We start from the raw sequence: 21685 nt of genomic DNA on the forward strand, positions 1-21685 counted from the left end.
TCTCCAGCCTCCTACCTTATTTCCTTTGGTTTTGTTTTATTCTTTTTTTTTTTTTCTTTGTGTGTGTGCCACAATGCATCTGTTGAAGTCAGAGGACAACTTGCAGGAGTCAATTCTCTTTCACCGTATGGATCCCAGGGATTGAATGGAGGTCTTTAGGCAGCAGGCACCTTTTCCCACTGAGCCAGCTTGCCTGCCCCTACTGTATGTTCATTTGTTTCTTTGTTTGTTTTTGTGGTTTTTTGAGACAGGGTTTCTCTGTGTAGCCCTGGATGTCCTGAAACTCGCTCTGTAGACCAGGCTATCCTCGAACTCAGAGATCTGCCTGCCTCCGCCTCCCAAGTGTTGGGATTAAAGGTGTGCGCCACCACTGCCAGGCCCCTACCATATGTTCTTAAAAGAGTGTTCTGAAGGCTGAAGATAGAGCTCAGTGGTAGAGCACTTGCCTAGCATGCGTAAGTCCAAGTTCATCCTCTAGTACTTTTCCTATTACCCAAAGGAAAAGGTATTCTGAAATCCAAGATGCACACCCCACACACACAACCATAGAGCTGATATATGACCCCTTCCTGAGTTAAGAAATATTTATTTGGATGAGAGCACCACATTCCGAGGCTGTATCTGGCTGGGACCTCAGGCAGCTGGCCTAGGTTGGGCGGGACACTTCCTCTTGCTTAGGTTAGTGAGGATCTGGTCCTGGTTGGGCTTGTAGAGAACCACGAAGCTCTCTGGAGGGAGGATGGGGCCTCTGTGTTCGTCCACCTGACCCATCAGCAGATAACTGGCTCCTGTGGAGGGCGGGGTGAGAGCTCAAGTTATCAAGACCTTGTGACACCTTCTTCTTGATCAGACCTTCCACCTTCGTGACTACAGTGTGCTCAGTACCCATCCCCATTTCCCAGGCTCCTTACCCTTCTTCATGGGGGGCATCTGCTTGCAGGGCACATAGAGCTTCAGAGAGGTGTCCCTGGGTGGAGAGGGCAGGTGCAGTTCTCCGCTTTTGTAAACACCAATAAGACCGATGGTGACAGTGAGACCCTCTCCTGGGCCTCGGACCATGGTCTTCACTGTTCCGGTCACCACTGTGGAAGGATGGGGGTGAGAGGTAAGAGTCCAGGGGCTAGGGCTGGGCTTGGAGGAGGGCATGAGGAGCGGGAGGGCAGGATGGAGAGTCTTACCCAGACTACTGGTACACATGTTGCTCTGCAGGGTGCCTAGCCGCTTGTACTGCTTTGGACAGGTGACACTGGGTGCATCTAGGAAAGACAGTGCTGCTTGTGGAGGGCAGGCAGGACCACTGGCCTCACATCAACCTATCTATTTATTCCTTTCTTTGCAGTGCTAGGAATAGAGCCAGAGTCTGGTGATGCTAGGCAGGTACTCTACAGCACAGCCACACCCTTTGAATCTCACTGGAGGATTCCAGGCAAGCACCTTGCCGCCAAGTCACACCCCAGATTCTTGCTAGAGGATTCTGGGACAGACATTCTACAGCTGAGCCGAACTTCTGGCCCCTTATTGCGAGAATTTTAGAAAAGATCTACCACTGAGCCATGCCTTTAGCCCTCACTGGGAGATTCTAGGCAAACCCTGCCCTAGCTAGTCATATCTGAAATTGTAACAGCCATATAGATGGAAACTCAGAGCTCCACACGGCATTGCTTCCCAGCACTGTTCCAGACACTGACAGGAGGCAGGCACCAGTGAGTGTTGAATGAATGGATGGATGGATGGATGGATGAATGAATGAATGAATGAATGAATGAATGAATGAATGCTGAACCAAGGAAGAACTTAGTGCTTCCTTTAGTCTATGTCCCATCTTCCACTTTTTCTTTTTCTTTTTCTTTTATGTGTATGGGTGTTTTGCCTGCATGTATGTCTGGAGTTACTGATGGTTGTGAGTGGCCATGTGGTTGCTGGGAATCAAACCCGGGTCCTCTGGAAGAGCAACCAGTGCTCTTATCCACTGAGCCATCTCTCCAGTACCTTCTCCCACCTTTTCACACTCACCCGGGACCACTGGAGTCTCCTGGGTATCAGGGGAGGCCTCTGGTTTCTCTGCAGGTTGGGGTTTAGATTTGCTGGGTGGCTTGACTTTGGGCCCAGTTCCTGTCTTTGGGTCAGAGCGGGATTGGGGACCATGCTGCACATCCTCCCTTTGGCTTGGGGCTGGCTCCTTTTCCACAGCATCCCGTGGCAGGGTCTTGTAGGAAGCTGAGAAGCCATCTGCGGTGACACTGAGATCCGATACGAACTGGACCAAGAGCTCATTCCCTTCAGAAGAGATGGGGCTGCCATGGGCAGGAGAGAACCGGCTGAGACACCAAGGCAGACTGTGCACCCTGTTCTGTCCCCCAGTGGCCGACCTTAAACTAGTCCTCTGACATCAGACTCTGTAGACTCGGAAGATCCACTAAACCTTCACCAGCTCCTACACTTGTTCAGACCAAAGGCTTGGAATCCTAGAGCTCAGATCTTGCCTGGTCAGCTGAGCCTCCCCGAACCCTGCACGGCCTTTGGCAACTGTTCACACAGGGATGAGGAGTTAGCCCCACCACTGCCCATCCCGGGATCCATCCCTCACCTGGGGGCCTTGTCTCCGCAGAATTTCCCCAGCCTCTTGGAGTCATCGCTCACAGCGCCGTTGAACACGCTGACAGAGTCATAGCGGCAGTAGGTGTCGGGCTCCACATCAAACTTCCCGAAGGTTAGCATGATCACCTGGGAGAGGCCAAGGTGGACGAGTAGTGCCCCGCCCCTCCTCAGCCCCAGTATACTTGGTAGTAGTACCAATAGTAAGTACCCTTGTTCTCTCTTTAATGTTCTCACACTGCTAGCCTGAGGGTCATACACACACGTGCCTATATCCCACCGGGAGCATCCTTTGCCCTGGTGGGCAAGGTCCAGTGCATCTTAGCCCCCGATGGACAGAACTCCTTCCGCCCCATGAGTTCCACACATAGTTCCTATCAGGACCCGGTACTTCCCTCCCCTAAGGCCAGGAGTGCCCGTCTGCCATTTTGGCTTGCGTGTAAGCTAGTCTGGGTCTGGTTTTGGTCTCTTCCAGGGCAAGCTCAGGGATCAGGACACAGATGTTCAATAAAATGTTGCTGGCTGGCTCCTTTAAGATGCTGCCTGGGTGCCTGGTGGACAGCCTCGGCAAGAAGGTCAGTACCTGATTAGAGGGTGCGATGATGTGCCAGGAGCAGCTGATGCCCGGGGGGTAGTCCGACTCAGGCCAGTTGGGCGTGGTCAGGGTTCCCTGCGCCTTCTCCATCCGCCCCCCGCAAAACTGGTGCTCTGAGAAGGGGAGAGAGGGGCCGGGTGGGGGGCGGTGGAGACCCTCGGTCAGCTAGAGTAGAAAGCTCTAGACTGGGAGCTGGCATGGGTCTCAAGATGAGGGCACAGGAAGGGGAACAGTAGAGAGGCGGGTCAGCAAACAGCTGGGAAGACGGGGCTGGGGCGCCCAACAGAGAGGAAATGTGTGAATGGATCCCTCTGGCCCCTCCCCGACCCTCCGCCACACCACGCCTGTTCCCCTAGGAGATCCCATCTCTCCATCCCGGCCTAGCAGAAGAGTCCTCTGAACAGGCTAGAGAGCTCTCAGGTTGTGAGGGGCCCTCCCCTCTGATGAGGTCTGCCTGAAACATCCACAGAGACTTTGTGCCGCTGGGAGGGGGTGATGGGACCGCAATCGGGATCCCAGAGCTGGGTACAGGGGGCTCCAGATGAGGGAATCCTAGTCCCCCAGCTTCAGGGTGCCCCCTTACTCCTGTCAGAGGAGCCCGATTGCGGAGGGGGGCGGGCAGTTACTCACCGTCCCAGTAACCCCAGGCCGCCCATTCCACCCGCGGGTCCATGACCCATTTCCGCCTCGCACCTGGGGGAGGCCCTGGAAGAGGGGTAGGTGGGAGCGGGAGAGGGAGAGAAGACCAGGAGGAGGGACTGAAGGGGCGGTTAGTGAGAAGAAAGGGAGTAATGGTGGCCCTAACTCTTGGGAGTAATCTGGGGAGGGTCGAGGTTAGGGCATGGGTGGGGACCTGAACCAGGGTGGGGCCAGGAGAGGGGAAAGAGGAGGTGAGGATGCTCACCAGTGCCTGAGGTGGCCCGACTGCTGTACCAGAGCAGGAAGCCTCGTCCCCCAGTGCCCTCGTCCGTCGTCATCCTTAAAGTCACCTGGTTGCCAGGGGCGACTACAGGTGCAGGCCGGAAGGTGCCACAGAAGCGCCCAAGCCGCTGGCCTGAGGTCCCAGAGCCAGCAAAGACCTCCAGAGCGTCATAGCGGCAAGAAGGGTGGAGCTCCATATCGAAGACTCGGAAGGACAGGGACACAGTCTGGCCCTCAGGCACCTGACAAAAGAGGCACCCACAAAATCAGGCCCCAAACAACCCTAACAGTGGGCATCACCCCCTCCCCCAAGTACGTCCTAGAGAAATAGTCATAACCGGAAAGGCCCCTGGCCAGTGCACACAGAGGGCCTGGGCTCTACTCCCTGCTCCTGGTCTCTGGAGGGATTCGTTACCATAAGAAAACAACAACAAAAAACCCACGAAAGCTTAAGCTAGGTATGGCAGCTCACACCTGTAATCCCAGACTGCCTCAAAGTTCAAGCAAGGCCAGCCTAAACTACACAGTGAGACTGTCTCCAGAAACAAAGAATTAAGGCTCAGCACCATGAGTGCATGTCTGTGATCCCAGCTATTTGGGAAACGGAGGCAGGAGGGTCATAAATGCAAGGCCCATAATTTACAGAGACCCTCTCTCAAAAATAAAAGGGTCTGGGGAGATGACTCAGTGAGTAAAGTGCTTAATCAAGTTCAAATCCCCAGAACCTTTATAAAAGGCCACAGTTAAAAGTCTCCACGGGTATGCCTGGAACCCAGCCCTGTGGGAGGCAGAGACAGGAGCGTCACCGGGGCTTGCTGATCTCACACTAGCTCTAGATGTAGAGACTTTGTCTCAAGGAAATAGGGTGGAGAGGGGTAGAACTCTAGAACACCCAACATACCACTCTGACCTCTGTGCACATGCATGTGTGAATACACACACACACACACACACACACACACACACACACACACACACACACACAAAGAAAAAAAAACCTAAATGAATAAATGGCTGGGATGGCTGGGCGGTGGTGGCGCACGCCTTTAATCCCAGCACTCAGGAGACAGAGCCAGGTGGATCTCTGTGAGTTCGAGGCCAGCCTGGGCTACAGAGTGAGTTCCAAGACAGGCACCAAAACTACATAGAGACACCCTGTCTCGGAAAAAAAAAAAATTTATATATATGGCTGGGATGTCCCTTAGTGGTGGAGTTCCGGCCCAGCATGCCTAAGTCCCAGGGTTCCATTTCCAGTGGTGGGGAGGACAAAGGGATAGGAAGGTCAGGATATGTCAGAGCATGTTACTATGGAGCCTGACATCCAAAGGGGAGAAGAGGGCTTTGTAGATTTCAGTGATGCCTGGTGGTGGGGAGGGTAACCCTGTGCTGTCAGGGTTTTGTTAGAGAAACTGATGAAAGGCAGTGATGACCGGAGGGACCTTCTCACCGTTATTGTCCAGATGCACTTCTTATTTGGGGGGTAGAGGTTGGGGAAACCCTCACTTGCCACGTAACCCGACTCTCCTGTCACGTCCCCTCCACACAGGAACACAGGTCTGGAGGACAGAAGAGGTGTCAGGCAGAACAGAGCCACTGGAGAGATGGTTTGAGAATGTGAAGCCCCGGGCAATAAAGGAGGAGGATGCTGGCAAGGCCTCGGCCTGTGGGGCAGGGACTCCTGCCCAAGGACCAGGGAAGGGGGCCAGGCAACGGGACCATCTCTCCAGCCCCTGGAGCTTCCACCCCCACGCCGGCAGGAATTCCCGGAATCCTCCTCAGTCCCCCTAGCTTTCTCTACCCCCCTCCTTGCCCTGCCTGGCAGTCAAGGACAGGAGCCGCGCCTAACTACTTCCAGATGTGACAAGCCATGAGGCCATGAGGGGGAGGGGGCCAGAGAACTGAGGGAGCGGCAGTGGACATACGGTTAGGGGTTCCCACCTTTGCCCTGCTCCAGTGCCAGCTAAGGACCAGTATCTGACTCCTGCGTGCTGCCCTTCCCCCAGTCTCATTTCCTGAATGTCAGCTAAGAGACAAGTTCAAGGTCTTGGATTTCTGGGTTCAAACTCCACGCAGAGGCATGGCTCTGGGTGGAAGGCAGACTTAGGGCAGGAGAACGGTAGTGAAGTAGTGGGACAGTGGTGGTCTGCAGGGCAGCATGACTTCGCAGCAGATGGGGAGAGTATGAATCTTAGAGGAAGATGGGGAATGTGAGGGGTTGCTAGCAGAAGAGCTCACAGGACCTAAAGGCACAGCCCTCCCAGAGTCACAAGCATTTTGAAGCTCCCTCTGGACGCCATCTGGAAGACATGAGACCTACCTGGTGTAGTTGGGGTTCTGGCCCCGGGCAAGAGGCAGTACCCAGGCCACAAGGAATGGCCCCAGGAGGGAGGTTAGGGCAGCAGGCAGCATTGTGTAGGGGGAGTGCTGGAAGCAGCAGCTGAGTTCAGCAGCAGCAGCAGCAGCAGCAGCAGCAACAGCAGCAGCAGCAGCAGGATAATCAGTACCAGATGAGGCAGCCCTGGGTGTGTGGGCGTGGGGACTGGCCAACTGGGCGGGCGGCAGGGGAGGCGGGACAGGGAGACAGCTGGGACAGTGGTGAGTCCCTGCAGGGGCCTCTCTATGTCTTGGACATATATTGATTGACTAACGGATGCTGGGAGCTACAGGAGGCAGAAAGAGCATCGTCTGCATCGAGTGATGTCATCGGCGACTCCACTCTGTCCTGTGCCTGAGAACCCGGTCTTTCCTGTAGACTTCCAGGTGCAGATGGATCTCTTTACCTGCTGTTCTCTCGGCATCCAGAGAGGACGTCCTTCTTGAGTCTCTTGGCCATCATCCCCTGGCCCACTGCACATTTCTAGACAGTTTTTGTTGTTGTTAAGACAGTCTTGCCGTGAAGTCCTGGCTAGCCGGAACTTTCAATCCTCCTGCCTCAGCTTCCCAAGTGCTGGGATTACAGGCCTGCACCCCTTACCCAGGATCTTCTGCACATGCTTATGGCTTTCCTTTTAACACTGGACCAGATAAGGCCAAGGAAGGAAAGTTCTGACCCCTTATTTTCTCTTCCAACTATTTTAAGTACTGGAGAAGGGTTAAGGGAGGCACCAAGTATGCCTTTCCCTGGGCAGAGGGGAAGGAGCAGAAAGGGAAAAGAGACGAGACTGGGCTTGGAAAACGACAGAAAGAGAAGAGGGTGCTGACTGCTAGGACTCAGGGCTAGCTAGGGGGAGGTGATTCCAGGAGTAGAGGTGACACTTAGATCCCTGGGCCAGTCAAGGTGTGCAGACAGCACACCTGCAATCCTAGCACTCTGGAGACAGAGTCAGGGTGGTTAAAGAGGCCAGCCTGGACCACACAGTGAGGCGCTGTCACAAACAAAATGAACAGATTCGCGTTAAGGTTCCAGACCCAGCGGAGGTTCCAAACTGGGAAAACAAGGTGTGTTGACTTGAGTTACTCCACAAGACCAGGCCCGACTTCCCCATCAGAAAGACGAAGTGAGCCGGGCGGTGGTGGCGCACGCCTTTAATCCCAGCACTCGGGAGGCAGAGCCAGGCGGATCTCTGTGAGTTCGAGGCCAGCCTGGGCTGCCAAGTGAGTTCCAGGAAAGGCGCAAAGCTACACAGAGAAACCCTGTCTCGAAAAAAAAAAAAAAAACCAAAAAAAAAAAAAAAAAAAAGAAAGACGAAGTGAGCTTTCTGGAGTGAGTTGGGGTGTTGGCTTTGCTCAGGAAACCAACAGCTTGGGCTCTTTCTGCCCTCCCTCCCTCTTCCCCAGCCAAGGCCCCCTCCATCCCTTCCCCGTTGTCCCCCGTAAGGCCCAGGGTTTCAAAACAGGCCTTCCTTTAGCCTTTTATTCTATTGTCCATCAAATTTCTTGTCCATGATAGTCAGGTTGGGGCCCCACCTGGGCAGCCCCCTGAATATTTAAAAAAGAGTTCCCTACGCTACCCTGACACGTCCAGCACTACTCCCCACGACCCAGCCCCACCCCCACCCCAGCTCCCGTGTACACACAGTGTAGTTTGCTCTCCATCTCTCCTCAGCCCCTAGCCCAGGGCCCGATTTCCTTCAGGAGTAAAGGCTAGAGGAGGGTCAGCTCTCAGGGTTCGAGGTGCCTGGGCCGCTCCCACCAGCAGCCCTCTGCAGCATGTCCAGAGCCTCCCAGAAGAAATCTTTCTGGGCCGCCATCAAGGGCATCCAGCCCACAATCTCCTTCATCTTCGCCATTCGGTCCTGCAACGTGGGGCAACTGTGGATCTGGCTGAGGTACTCCTCACAGGCCTGGGCTGTTCCCCCAGGGTCTTGAGGGGCTCCAGCCCCCTGGCTAGGTTCAGGGCTTCCCCCCACCCTGCTGGCTGGCAGGTCTCGATAGACTGGGCATTGTTCGATGTCGTGGCTGGACAGCATATAGAGACACTCTCTGGTGGAGCAGAGGGAGCAGGCACACAAGGGAACCTTAGAGGAGAGAAGGGGCGGGGCTGAGGGAGGCTTAGCACGGCCAGGCTTCCAGGAAGCTGCCTAAGCCTGATGCTATGTTGATCCCTCTCAGACAGGCCCTGAACCAGGAAGAGAGCCTCAGCTTGCTCTGTTCCAGGACCATGTGAACTTGGATAAAGCCAGCATGCTCAGCTAAGGAGAGAGCGAGCGGGGAGCAGTGTGGGGGGCAAGAAAAGGAGATTTCATGATCCAGGGGACATGGAGCCAATGGGTCCCTTGCAGGGGTCCCAGGTACAAGCTGGGCATGGTGACACAGGAGAGCCAGGGAAATCTAGCCTTTAAGACCAGCCTGGGCTATACAGTGAGAATCTGCTTGAAAAAGGAGTCCAGTGAGATGGCTCACCTTGCTGCCAAGCTTGGTGACCAACATCGCTGAAGGAGAGGACTAACTTTCACAAGTTATCCTCTGCCCTCCACAGGCACATTGTGGCATAACCCCTCCCAAATAAATTGAAAAAATTTTTTGAGAGAAGGGAAGTTGAGTCCTGGCTATGGTCCTGAGGGCCACCTGGCTCTACCGCTCTGCCCTCCCTGTCCATCCGCTTGCCTGACCCTGCTCTGACCTTGATATGTAGCTTGACAAAGGAGGCACTCCCCTTAGGCCAGCCAGGAAGGCGGCCTCCAGCCCCGCAGCCGCACCCCAGCAGCTCCTTGCTGAAATCTGAAGTCTGACTCAGCACCAAGGAATGGTTGAGGCCACACCACAGGGCAATGGGACGCTGTAGATAATGAACCTGAGGACAGACGGACAACATGGCCAGGGCTTTAAGGTGGGATACTAGAGGACGTGGCGCAGAGTACAGTCTTGGGAGGGAAGAAAAGAGGGTCCTGTCCCAGAAGGTCGGCCCTGCCCTGCAAACTGGCAATCTGTCCCTGTGCCCACAAAGTCTGACTATATGGGTTCTGGTACTTGGTAGCCAGTGCTGCTACCTGATGAACCACTTCCACAGCTCTGTTTATTTTGGGATAGGGTCATGTGGTAGTTTGAATAAGAATGGCCTCCATAGGCTCATATATTTGAATGCTTGGTCACCAGGGAGTGGAACTGTTTGAGAAGGATTAAAGGATTTAAAGGTGTGGCCTGGTTGGAGGAGGTGTGGCCTTGGAGGAGGTGTGTTGCTGAGGGTGGGCTTTGAGGTTTCAAAGTCCATGCCAGGTCTCTCTCTGCTGCCTGTGGGTCAGGATACACAGTTCTCAGCTACTGCTCTAGTGTCATGCCTGTCTGCTTCCCACCATGGTGATAATGGACTAATCCTCTAAAACTGTAAGCAAACCCCCAATTGAATGCTTTTCTTTTATAAGAATTGCCTTGGTCTAGGTGGTGGTGGCTGGCATAAGCCTTTGATTCAAGCGCTTGAGAGGCAGAGGCAGACAGATCTCTGAGTTCAAGGCCAGTCTGGTCTACAGAGCAAGTTCCAGGACAGCCAGGAACCCTGTCTTGAAATATTTAAACAAAAAAACAAAAAAAAGAAAACAGGTCACATGTAGCCTAGGCTAGCCCTAGAACTCATTGTGTAGCTGAAGATGATCTTCAATTTCTGATCCTCCTTTTTCCACATATCAGTTGCTGGGATTATAGGTATGCACCACTCTGCCTGGTTTTCATAGTGCTGGGGATGAAACTCAGGGTCTCATGATGCCAGCCAAGCATTCTACCAACTAAACCTTGTCCCTGAGTCAAGGACATCTCTTTTCATTCTGTGACAATGACAGACAGTGCCTACATCTGCCACTCTTGTCTCAGTTTTTTGTTTTGTTTTATTTTGTTTTGGTGTGTGTGTGTGTGTGTGTGTGTGTGTGTGTGTGTGTGTGTGTGTGTGTGTGTTTTGATTTTTCGAGACAGGGTTTCTCTGTGTAGCTTTGCGCCTTTCCTGGTAGCCCAGGCTGGCCTCGAACTCACAGAGATCCGCCTGGCTCTGCCTCCCGAGTGCTGGGATTAAAGGCGTGCGCCACCACCGCCCGGCTATGTGTGTGTGTGTGTGTTTTCAAGACAGAGTTTCTCTGTGTGGCCCTGGCTGTCCTGGAACTCACTTTCTTCTGCCTCCTCCTCTTCCACTTGTTTTTTTTTTTGTTTGTTTGTTTGTTTGGGATTTTTTTTTTTTTTTTTTTTTTTTTTTTTGGTTTTTTGAGGCAGGGTTTCTCTGTGTAGCTTTGCGCCTTTCCTGGAACTCGATCTGTAACCCAGGCTGGCCTCGAACTCACAGAGATCCGCCTGCCTCTGCCTCCCGAGTGCTGGGATTAAAGGCATGCGCCACCACCGCCCGGCTCGCTTTAGGACATTGTACATGCTAGGTAAGTGCTGTCTACCAATGGATACATCTAGTCCACCTGGCCAGTCTTTTTACTGTCTTGTGTATAAACGTCATCATTGTTTTTGTCCTCGCTGCATGGAATACTTTTCTCTATCCTCACCTGAATCTCCCCAAACGCACAGGCCCTGCTACCATCTTCCCTTTTAAGAAATATGTCTGTATTTAGGGATGTGCATTCATGCATGTGGCTACTGAGGCCCGAGGTCAATGCTAACTGTCTTCCTCACTTGCCCTCCACCTTATTTTGTTGAGGCAGGGTCTCCCACTGCACCTGGAGCTCACCGATTGGCTAGACAGGCTGGCCAGCGAGTCCCTGGGATCCTTCTGCCTCCTTCTCCTAGTGCGGGCATCATAGGCGCTCACAACTGGGTCCAGCTTTTTACATGGGGATTGGGGATCTGAACTTGGGTCCTCATGCTCACGAGACAAGCATTTTACCCCCGAGCCATCTTCTCGGGCTGCATCTCCCCTTTTCTAGTACTTCAACACACCCAGGTCCCCAGCCCACTCCTTCCCTGAATTCCTTCTGCACACACAGTGCAGAACAGACCTTCTGGGACCAGCCCTGGCTAAGGCCTGCACCAGCAGCTCAGGTGCTGTCTATGATGGGCTTAGCTTTGCCTAGGGGAGGAGAAAGGGGTTTCTAGGAAATGTGGCAAAGTAGCCGGGTTCGGGGTTAGGAGATTGGATAAGAGTTGCTAGGAAACAATCTCACCAATGTGGGTTCCCCTCGGTCCATTTTGTCTCCAGTTCCCAGCTGCCCATATCTGTTATTTCCCTGCATAAAGATCCGGCCAAATTCATCCACCAGGCCAAGGTGATTGTAGCCAAGAGCACAGAATAGGACCTAGGGAGATTAAGACAGCAAGAGCATGTGAGCACTCAGTTCCCAGGAAACTCAGCTCCAGAACTGCCCCCCAACAGATCCCAGCTGACCTCTCCCTGAATCCCTCTGTCCCACCCACATATATCCTTCCAACCCCTAGAGCCCAGCCCTCTGCAATCTGCCCGCCATCCTCCACACAGCATCCTACCTTGGCAGACAGGGAGAGTGCAAGCGGCATCTGGTGGTCCAGAGGGTCAAAGGCTTGAAGGGTCCCAAAGAGATCACGATACACCCCTGGGGTATGCACCTCAAAATACACTCCCCCCTGGTCTGGGGGGTCGGGAGCCCTCAGCTCAGCAGCTTTGGGCACCCATTTCCTAGGGATAAGGCCCTACCTTGATGGTGAAAGCTCAGAGACTGCAGGGGTCTCATACAATCAACACACCAGCCCGACAGCTGACAGCTGGGAGCCTTCCCGTAGTCACCAGCATGCCTAAGGAGTGTCAGTGTGTGGAGGGGTCTGCCCAAGACTGGAGTCTTGAGAGAAAGGAATACAGTTCTTTTTTTTTTTTTAGTATGTGTGTGTGTGTGTGTGTGTGTGTGTGTGTGTGTGTGTGTGATATGTGATGTGTGTGTATGATATTGGCATGTATGTAGATATTGGCATGTATGTGCCATAGCATACATATAAAAATCAGAGGACAGCCTCAGGTATTGGTCGGTGTCTTCCACCTTGTTTGAAGTAGGGTTTCTTGCCATTTTGATGCCAGACTGGCTGGCCCACAGGTTTACAGGGAATGCCCTTCTCTGCCCGTGGGATTATAGACATGTGCTACTGGGTCCAGCTCTATGTGGGTTCCGGGGACTTGAACTTACCCTCAACCTTACACAACCAGTACTTTTACCTTTTACTTTTACCTCCCCGGCCCTGGGAGGTGCTTCTTACCTGTGATATAGAGGGTGCTGCTCTGGTTGGAAGCCATGCACGTCACACGAAGGTGAGGCAGGCACCGCGACACCTTCCTGAGGGTCAGCTGTACCGTGTAGGAGCGTGGCTGGTCCAGCTGGGTCTCATTCACTACCAAGGAGTAGATCTTCCCTTCCTCTGGGGATATGAAGGGAAGCATACAATTCCATGGAGGAAGGGATTCATCAATGCCCAGATTAACATCCCATGGGTCACTCAACAGAAACATTTATCACCCTAGAGGAGAGACGCACGAAAAAGGGTAGAGGCCCAGTGAGATGGCTACACGTTGTATGGGCTTGACAACCAGAGTCCAACTACTGAAACCCATGGTAGAAAGAGGAAATGACTCCTGAAAGCTGTCCTCTGACCTGCGTGCATGCGCGCGCGCGCGCGCGCGCGCGCACACACACACACACACACAGGAACTGAAGGTGGACCTATACCCCATACATGTACACACACACACACACACACACACACACACACACACACGTGTGAAAGTGGGAAGGAGAATAAAGTATGGTGATACACACTTTTAATTTCAGCATTTGGGAGGCAGAGGCAGACACACTTCTGTGAGTTAAAAGACAGTGAGGTCTACATAGTAAGTTCTAGGCCAGCCAGGACTGAACTACACAGTGAGGCTCTGTCTCAACAACAAAAATAAAATAAAATAAGAAGAAAGAAAGAGCCGGGCGGTGGTGGCGCACGCCTTTAATCCCAGCACTTGAGAGGCAGAGTCAGGCCCGAGTTCAAGGGCGGACTAATCTACAGAGCAAGTTCCAGGATAGCCAGGGATACACAGAGAACCCTGTCTTGGGAAAAATTTTTTAAAAGTTTTAAAAAGGAAGAAGAAAGAAAGGAAAAGAGAGAGAGAGAATGACTTCCAGCCCCCAGCCTCCAACCCTGAAAGTAAAACATGGAGGAACTTCAGCATGAGAGATTAGTGGAGAGCACACCCAGTGATTAGATGCTGCAGCCCCTAATTTGAGTGTTGGGAAGAAGGGAGTCTGGGCATTTAGGCTCCCGCCTGCATTCGGAATCCACAGGGTCTCAGGCTTAAGGAGGGTGCAGTCAACTATAGAGGACACTGGGAAAGGGGGAGGGGGCAACTTGGGGTATAAAGTGAAGTGCCTGGCACGGAGGATAGGAGGGGATTAGAGTTGAAAGATTGGATATTCACTACAGCAGTGATTTCCAAACTACTTAAACCATTGTTGTAAGTGTGGGCTCACACGCCACAGTGCATGCGCAGGAGGCAAAGGACGACCGGGGTGCTGGTCCTTACCAGCTACCTTGCCTGAGTTAGAGTCTCACCAATACCACTACATAGGCCAGCCTAGCTGGCCTGCGGACTTCTGGGAGTCTCCTGTCTCCATCTTGAATCTCACTATAAGAGTCCTAGGATTGGGCTGGAGAGCTGGCTCAGAGGTTAAAAGCACTGGTTGCTCTTCCAGAGGTCCTGAGTTCAATTCCCAGCAACCACATGGTGGCTCAGAACAATCTAAAATTTGATCTTGTGCCCTCTTCTGGCATGCAGGCATATATGTAGGCACACTGTATACATAATAAATAAATCTTTAAAAAAAAAAAAAAGAATGCTAGGATTACCAACTTGAACTACCTTTCTGTTGGTTCTGGGAATCCAAGCTCACATCCTCATGGTTGTTGCAACAAGTCTTCTACCCACTGTACCATCTACTCAGCACTGCATTTTTATTTTTGAAACAGGATCTTATGTAGACTGGTCTCAAACTATGCAGCTTAAGAATAACCTTGAACTTAGGATTCTCCTGGCTCCACCTTCCAAATACTGGGAGTATAGACATGTATCACTACACCCACTTTATATGGTGCTGGGAGTTGAACCTGGTGCTTCATATAGATGGATCTACACACCCCCAGCCCGAGAAGGACCTTTATCTGAAATTCTATGCAGAATTCTAGAATTTTTCGGGTTGAGAGCTGTGGAGCAGGAGAAGGTAGAACTCTCTCTGACAGACTCCTCCTTCCTCTCCCCTGGAGCAGACCCCGAAGAATCTGCTAGACATTTGCAAATCACTGCTTGGTAGGGGACACCTGTGAGGAGCAGTAGAGCCCGCTGGGTCTCCTGGCCAACCAGCACGATCTGCTTGAAGCTCATGGAGGGATGGAATGTCATCTTGAAGACCCGCTGCCCACTGGACTGCAGATAGACTTCCACACAGTCGCAGGCCCGGCTGCCGGTGGTGCCCACCACTGCTGGCTGCTCCCGAGTGGCCAAAACGTAGAGGTATTTCCGGTAAACTGTGTCACATCTTGGGTCGGAGGCAAACTGTGGCACAAAGTGAGGCTGTCTGGGATCTAGAGACTCTGAATGGGATAAGGCTAGGGCAGATCATGGGACGGGAAATGAGATGATGGGGCCCAGGGTTAAGAAATGAGAGCTTATTTAGGATTGGCACTCTAACTCAGTGATAGAATGCTTGCCTAGCATGTGTGAGGTCCTGGGTTCAATTCCCAGCACCAAAAAACCAAGCAAATGACAGATAAATGGATCACTTTCGGTTCTCTAGGAGAGGGTAGATGTCCTGACATCTCTCCCTAAGGGAGAGACCACTCAAGACCACTAAGGTGGATTCTCAGCACCCAGAATTCCCCTACTCACATCCTTAGCACCTCGACACAACACCACATAGCGGCAGGCCCGCTTCCACTGGATCTGGCCAAGGGTGGAGGACACCAGAGCATTTTTGAGGAAGAAGAGGGTCCCCACATAGTCAAGAATGAACACGTGGTCCTTCGTGGGTAAGAAGCGGCGGTAGCCATGGGCTAGCATGGGGGCCACACTCTTGCTGAGACATCGGCGGCGTCCTCCGAAGGCCTGGAAATACAGGCCCTTTGTATCTGAAGACCAGAAGGAAATGGTTCCAAGGCTGAGGTGACATGATTGTAAGAGTCAGAGCGAGGGGGAGCTAGATTGGCTCATTGCCAGACACCCTGGAATTTAGCTTTTTTCCACCCCCAGGACTAGGGATCAGACTCCTTCCTGAGGTGACACAGAAAACTTGGTTTATACCCTACATCTGTCCCACTTCATCCCAGGACCACACATGCGCTTCTCAGTAGCATTTCTTTAGTCCCGCCTTGAATCAGAGACATCAAGGAAGTATAAGAATAAACACAGAAAGGAAGCAGAAAGGGATGGCCAAGAAAGGCCAGGCATCTCCTCTCACCTCCGGCTGTGGCTGTTTCTCTAACTCTATGTGTGAAAGACGTAATCAGGTAGCGCCTTTCTGGAGTATTTGGATCACTGTTCTCTCTCCAGCTGGGGTGATTTTGTCCCTCAGGGAGACTGGTTGTCATAACTACGGAGTTGGTACTGCTGTCACACAATAAACAGGACAGCCACCACAACAAAGAAGTATTTCATCTCTGGCTGGGGAGGTGACTCCGTGGCTAAGTCCTTGCCTTGCAAGCATGAGGACCAGAGCTGAGGTGTAAATACTGGATGGCCTTCTTGACCACCTGTAATTCTGGCCCCGAAACTGGGAGACTCGGACGTGGCAGCAGGAGCCTCAGAGCAAGCTAGCTAACAAGACTTCTGAGTCTGACTGAGGGAGAGGCTCTGCTTCATTGAATACAGTGAAGGGTGATTGACGGTAATTCCTGAGATCAACCTTGGTCTCTACATGCACATACCCCAGTGTGCATATGTGTTCACGCACGTGCAACCATGCACACATATGACACACACACCACACACATAAACATGAGAAAAGAGAGAGTTGCCTCATCTCAACTGTCATCAGGTCACAAAGCTGGGGCAGTGGGTCATGTGTAAAGCATTTGCTGTGCAAGCATGAGGACCTGCGTTCAGAGCCCTGGCACCCACGTGAAAGCTGGCATGGATATTTTTTAATGCTAGCATTCACTGGTTGGGGAAAGGGGAAGGGAGAGATAGAAGGATCTCCGGGCTTGCTGGCCATCCTGTCTAGCCATGGCAAGCCCCAGGTTCAGTGAGAGCCTGTTTAAAAACCTAAGGCAGGCCGGGCGGTCCGGGCGGTGGTGGCACACGCCTTTAATCCCAGCACTCAGGAGGCAGAGGCAGGTAGATCTCTGTGAGTTCGAGGCCAGCCTGGGTTACAGAGTGTGTTCCAGGAAAGGCGCAAAGATACACAGAGAAACCCTGTCTCAAAAAAACAAAAACAAACAAATAAAAACCTCAGGCAGGGCTAGAGACAGCTCAGTGGTTAAGAGCACTGGCTGCTCTTCCAGAGGACCGGGGTTTGGTTCCCAGTACCCACGTGGCAATCCAGGTCCAGATGATCTGATGCCCTCTTCTGGCCTACACAGGCACTGCATGCATGTTGTGCATAGGCACGCGTGCAGACAAAATGTCCATACACATAAAATAAAAATAAATATTAAAAAAAGTAAGGTAGAGAGGGATAGAGGAAGATAACTAATGTCAACCTCTGGCCTCCACATGTGACTACACTAGCAGATGCATCAGTACACACACACACACACACACACACACACACACACACACACACACACACACGATATACGCAAAAGTTGACAAAGTTAACTCTGATTTAAAAGAGGGCGAAACTCCAGGTCTGGGGACTAGGGGTGTCTCTAGGGTAAGATCTGGAAGAGTTGGTACATGCAGGGAGACCTGGCTGAAATGGTCCTGAGCTGTGAATTGGATGTCTGTCAGAGGTGACCAGAGAACCTTGGAGGAAGTACTCCATGGAGTATGTTTGAGTTTAACCAGTTTCTTCTAGAGAAAGGTTGCCAGGGAGTGCAAAGATCACCAGGCAACTTGACCAAGAAGGAAGTTTCCAGAATAAGGAAGGGGAGAGGCAAGGAGAAGAAGAAGTTACTGAGGGAAGTGTACAGTTAAGGATGGCAGCTCTCTTCCAGGGCCGGGCACCAGAGCCCTGGTCACGGACGCGTGGACAGAGCCTTCGACAGATGCGTCTCCACACGCCCTCGGCATCACACACTTCGTGGAAGTAGTGGCAGGTCTGGCCTAGGGCGACAACATCTTTGACGGGGAGGAATGAGACGATGTGTTCCACCTGTGGAGGGGCAGGAGGGGGGAGCGGGGGGGGGGAGTCACGGGCTGCCCCTCAGCCCCACATTCACAACCCTCACCAGACCCTAAAGACTCACCAGCTCTGGGGGGAACAACTGTACAGAAATAGGGTTCCCTCTCTCCTTCTCATTCCCGGCCTCCAGACCGCAGGAAGGGCAGCTGCGCTTCACCTGCCAGGGCAGAAAGGGAGCAAAGGGTTCTGTGGGGGTCACACCTGCTTTCCTTCTCTGCTGTCAAACTGTTATGTCCCTGTAAAGGCCTGCCTTAGGGCTCATCCAACTCCAGCTCTGTGCTAGCAACTCCAGCCCTCCCATCTCTCTCCCGGACCTCAGGCCGTCATCCCTCCCTTGCCTGCCTTATTCCTTGGCCTCTCCCCGGATTTCTTGCTGTCAGTCAATCCCTGCCCTTCCCTGGCCTTGCCACCCCCCTCACCCTGAGCTCCTCCTCCTGTCTGCACAGCCTGGTCAATTTTTGCAGCTTCTGTCTCCGGCTTCTCCTCAACATCCTGACTGTCCCCTCCCTGCTCCTGCCCTCATCTCTCCAGGCCCCTTGGCTCCCCAGGCCCCAGGCCCCTGTCCCCGCTGCCTTTCCCACACCATGTCCCCAGTCTGGGCTTGGGGGACCTCTAGGGCCCCTCGATCATCTAGGCTCCACCCCCATGGAGTCTGGGCCACATAAACCTTTTTGTGACCTCACTGTCCAGTGACTGTGACCTATTCTCCTTAACCTGACCCCAGAACTAGCTTCTGGGTTCTAGCTCAGATCCAGCCACCAGATGGCTCATGGGATTCATGGTTTACCGGAGACATAAAGAGGGAACTATTGGTAGATGGTAAGTCCTCTCCTCTTAGGAAGTAGTAGTAGATTTTCTCACTTTTAATTTTAACTCTGAAGAGGAAAATGGGGACTCCTGAGCAGTCCGCGGTCTCTATATCTCGAGTACAAAGCCAGAAAAGAAAGAAAAAAGAAAAAGAAAGAAAAAGAAAAAAGTATAGGGCTACATGTAGCTCACTTGGTAGAGTGCTTGCCTATCATGCACGAAGCCCTGGGTTTGATCCCCAGCAACAGATAAAACCAATATGGTGGTGCACACCTGTAATCCCAGCACGTGGGAAGTGGAAACAGGAGGATGAGGAAGGAGTTCAAGGTCATCCTTGGCTACATAATGAGTTTGGCCAGCCTGCATTACTGCATTATATGAGACATTGTCTCAAAAAAAAAAAAAAAATTTGACGGACAATGACAATGGAGAAAAGGGGGACCCTGATCTCACTTCCTGCTCCCAAAGGCAAGATGCAAATGGGAACAGTTGAAACAAATTCTTCACAAGCTACTGAAAACAAGTCCAAAATCACAGGCTTCTTCCTGTCGTCCAGTGGCCTCGTGGCATGTGCAAAGGACAAGCTGTTAAGGTGGGGGAAAGGGTGAATCTTTTCCAGAGTTTAGGGCATCTTCTAGAACCTAGGCACTTAGTTTTTTCTGTGGAGTGACTTTGTCGAGGGGAAACAGCAGATGAGATTATTGTACATGATAGGTAGGGGCAAGTCTACACCAGTAAATGTAAGGAGTATAGCCTTTTCAGGATCACAAGAGGATTTAAAACCAGCGTAAGTGCCCAGCAGATCCATTCATTGACTGCTCTAGTCAGATGTTCATCATTCACACCAACTCTGTTATCTGTGGTAACTAGGAATATAGTTCTTGTGTAGGGCATCTGCTTAACATGTGCATGGCCTCGGATTCCAACACCTGCTTTCTTTTTTTGGTGTGTTGGGGATTGAAACAGGGTTTCTCTGTGTAGCCCTGGCTATCCTAGAACTTGCTCTATAGACCAGGCTAACCTCCATCTCACAGAGATCCGCCTGCCTCCTCCCCCCACATCCCTCCCTCACCCAGTGCTGGGATTAAAGACGTGGGCCATCATGTCCAGCTATTATTTGAACACTTACACTGTAAAAAGATCTGTGTGTGTGTTGCCTGCGTGCATGTATACCATATGAATATATAAATGCCTAGGTCCCATGGAATTGGGAGTTTCAGATGGTTGTAAACTGCCATGTGAATGCTGCAAACAAAACCTGGGTGCTCTGCAAGGGCCGCAAGTGCTCACAGCCTCTGAGCCATCTTCTCTCCAGCCCCCTAAGACTTGACTTCTTTTTCATTGTGTATGCCGGGGTGTGTGTGGAGGCATGTGCATGCAGCGCCCGTGGCAGCCGGAAGAGAGCCCTGGACATCCCCGCAAGCTGGATACAGGGAGCCACTCTAGGGCTGCTTCAGACAGTCTTCTGCAAGAGCAGCCAGCTAAACTCTCCCGCAAATTTTAATAATTTGATAAATGTTTAGGCACATTAGCATAGCCGGTATGACTGAGGAGAAAGCAACTTCAGTTACCAGTGGTCAGGAAGCAGACTTGGGGTCTCGTGTCACTACAAAGGATTTTAAGCTAAGTGAGCCTTGCATGGTGGTGCACCCCTGTAATCTAGCACTTTCGAGGCAGGAAGAGTGCACCGTCATTCCTAGCTACATAGCCAGCTGGAGGCCAGCCCGGGCTATATGAGATCTTGTCTTCCTCTTTCCTTAGGCCACCATGCCACCCAGACTGAGGAAAGGACTGTGAAATTCTGGGACCATGTGAGCCTATAGCCACATTGGTAAGTACCGGAAGCGTCCAGGAGGAGAAAGGGGATGCTAGTGGCATGCCTCATCACAGGATCAACTTCAACAGAATCATCCAGGTGACTCTGGGAAAGCTGGTATGAGTCATTACCACTTAAAGAGGAACCAGAGCTTCGGCCGAACTGTCCACCTGGATAAACTGTGGACACTGATCCGTGAGCAGACTCAGGTGATGTTGCCAAAAACCAAGGCAGGAGCCGCTCCTGGGATACCACCAAGTTCTGGGGGTGGGAAAGCTGGCTAAGCAGTCTATCATCGTAAAGACCAAATTCTGCAACAGAAGAGCTGAGGAGATCAAAGGTGTTGGGGGTGTCTGTTTCCAAGTGGCTGGAAGCCAGGCAGGGAGGTTCATTAAATGCTAACATTCTTTAAAAATTAAATAAATCTCAAAAAAAAAAAAGGTATTCTTTTACTTCCTCTTCCATTTGGGATCCTTTTCTGTACTCCATTTCACCTCAAGAAGTTAAAAAAAAAACAAAAAACAAAAAACCTTAGTTTTGAGACAAGGGTCTCATGTTCAGGCTGGCTTGGAATGACCTGACCCGGAAGTGTTATCTTCCCAAATGCTGGCACAGCAGGCTCATGCCAGTACACCCGGGTTCAAACAAGAGGTTTCCAATAGACAAAGTGCATTATGAAAGTGGGGGAAAGAGTCCCATGTGGAGGCCTGAGATTTGCTCAGCATCAGTTTCCTCACTTATGAAAAAACGAAGATCTTAGTCGGGCAGTGGCGGCGCACGTCTTTAGTCTCAGCACTCTGGAGGCAGAGGCAGGTGGATCTCTGAGTTCGAGGCCAGCGTGGGCTACAGATCGAGTTCCAGGACAGCCAGGGATACCCAGAGAAACTGTTTCCAAAAAATCAACAAAACAAACAAAAAACAACGATCTTGAGATCTATCGTAGTCTCTAAAATTTGGTCTGGGCATCACAAGTGTTGTCGGGGGGGGGGGGGGGGGGGGACGGACACACTCTGGTGGAGCTGGCAGGTCTGGCGACTTTCCCAGGCTGAGCTGGAAAGCCCCTCACCCACCACCGGTCAACCCTGGAGTCCCCCGTTGGGACTCAGCCTGCACGACCGGAAACGGTCCCTTCTGCTAAGACAACAGCCTGGGCGCCGGCCCGGGGCATGCCTCTCCCTTCCTCACTTCCCGGAGGCTGGCTTGCTCCCCAGCACGTTCAGCTAGGACCCAGCTAGGACACTGCAT

General features: G+C 52.1%; 2 protein-coding genes across 4 annotated transcripts; both read right to left on the minus strand.

Annotated features, from left to right (window-relative positions):
* Positions 1–570: 570 nt before the first annotated feature.
* On the minus strand, positions 571–7753 carry Pcolce (procollagen C-endopeptidase enhancer). Of its 3 annotated transcripts, none has more exons than XM_052754779.1 (9): positions 6892–7753; positions 5559–5667; positions 4095–4353; positions 3179–3303; positions 2588–2724; positions 2014–2294; positions 1179–1256; positions 912–1082; positions 571–788 (listed from the first exon to the last, which is right to left on the minus strand). In XM_052754779.1, the coding sequence occupies exons 1-9, from the start codon at positions 6945–6947 to the stop codon at positions 634–636; spliced, it is 1371 nt and encodes a 456-aa protein (XP_052610739.1). In that variant the 5' UTR covers positions 6948–7753; the 3' UTR covers positions 571–633. The 3 variants fall into 3 exon arrangements, with proteins under 3 accessions (XP_052610739.1, XP_052610737.1, XP_052610738.1); XM_052754777.1 differs by lacking the exon at positions 6892–7753 and adding an exon at positions 6429–6884; XM_052754778.1 differs by lacking the exon at positions 6892–7753 and adding an exon at positions 6050–6420.
* Positions 7754–7866: 113 nt separating this feature from the next.
* Fbxo24 (F-box protein 24) lies at positions 7867–21403 on the minus strand. Its single transcript, XM_052754087.1, has 10 exons — positions 20464–21403; positions 17882–17974; positions 17604–17787; positions 15366–15604; positions 14798–15032; positions 12695–12853; positions 11957–12078; positions 11638–11769; positions 9174–9344; positions 7867–8568 (listed from the first exon to the last, which is right to left on the minus strand). The coding sequence occupies exons 1-10, from the start codon at positions 20500–20502 to the stop codon at positions 8206–8208; spliced, it is 1737 nt and encodes a 578-aa protein (XP_052610047.1). The 5' UTR covers positions 20503–21403; the 3' UTR covers positions 7867–8205.
* Positions 21404–21685: the final 282 nt, after the last annotated feature.

Source organism: Peromyscus californicus, unplaced genomic scaffold, assembly GCF_007827085.1.
Source record: "Peromyscus californicus insignis strain IS unplaced genomic scaffold, ASM782708v3 Scaffold_2__1_contigs__length_46816999, whole genome shotgun sequence".
Taxonomy (NCBI): domain Eukaryota; kingdom Metazoa; phylum Chordata; class Mammalia; order Rodentia; family Cricetidae; genus Peromyscus; species Peromyscus californicus.

Excerpts from the sequence above, each read along its gene's own strand:
- Fbxo24 (XM_052754087.1), bottom strand. The coding sequence starts at position 20,502 with ATGCCACTAGCATCCCCTTTCTCCTCCTGGACGCTTCCG. Across the intron at positions 11,770-11,956 it reads CACTCTCCCTGTCTGCCAAG|GTCCTATTCTGTGCTCTTGG; the intron begins GTAGGATGCTGT and ends TAATCTCCCTAG. Across the intron at positions 9,345-11,637 it reads ACCGAGGGGAACCCACATTG|GTTCATTATCTACAGCGTCC; the intron begins GTGAGATTGTTT and ends GTCTGTCCTCAG.
- Pcolce (XM_052754777.1), bottom strand. The coding sequence starts at position 6,520 with ATGCTGCCTGCTGCCCTAACCTCCCTCCTGGGGCCATTCCTTGTGGCC. Across the intron at positions 5,668-6,428 it reads CAGAACCCCAACTACACCAG|ACCTGTGTTCCTGTGTGGAG; the intron begins GTAGGTCTCATG and ends TCTGTCCTCCAG. Across the intron at positions 2,295-2,587 it reads TGCGGAGACAAGGCCCCCAG|CCCCATCTCTTCTGAAGGGA; the intron begins GTGAGGGATGGA and ends TGCCCATGGCAG.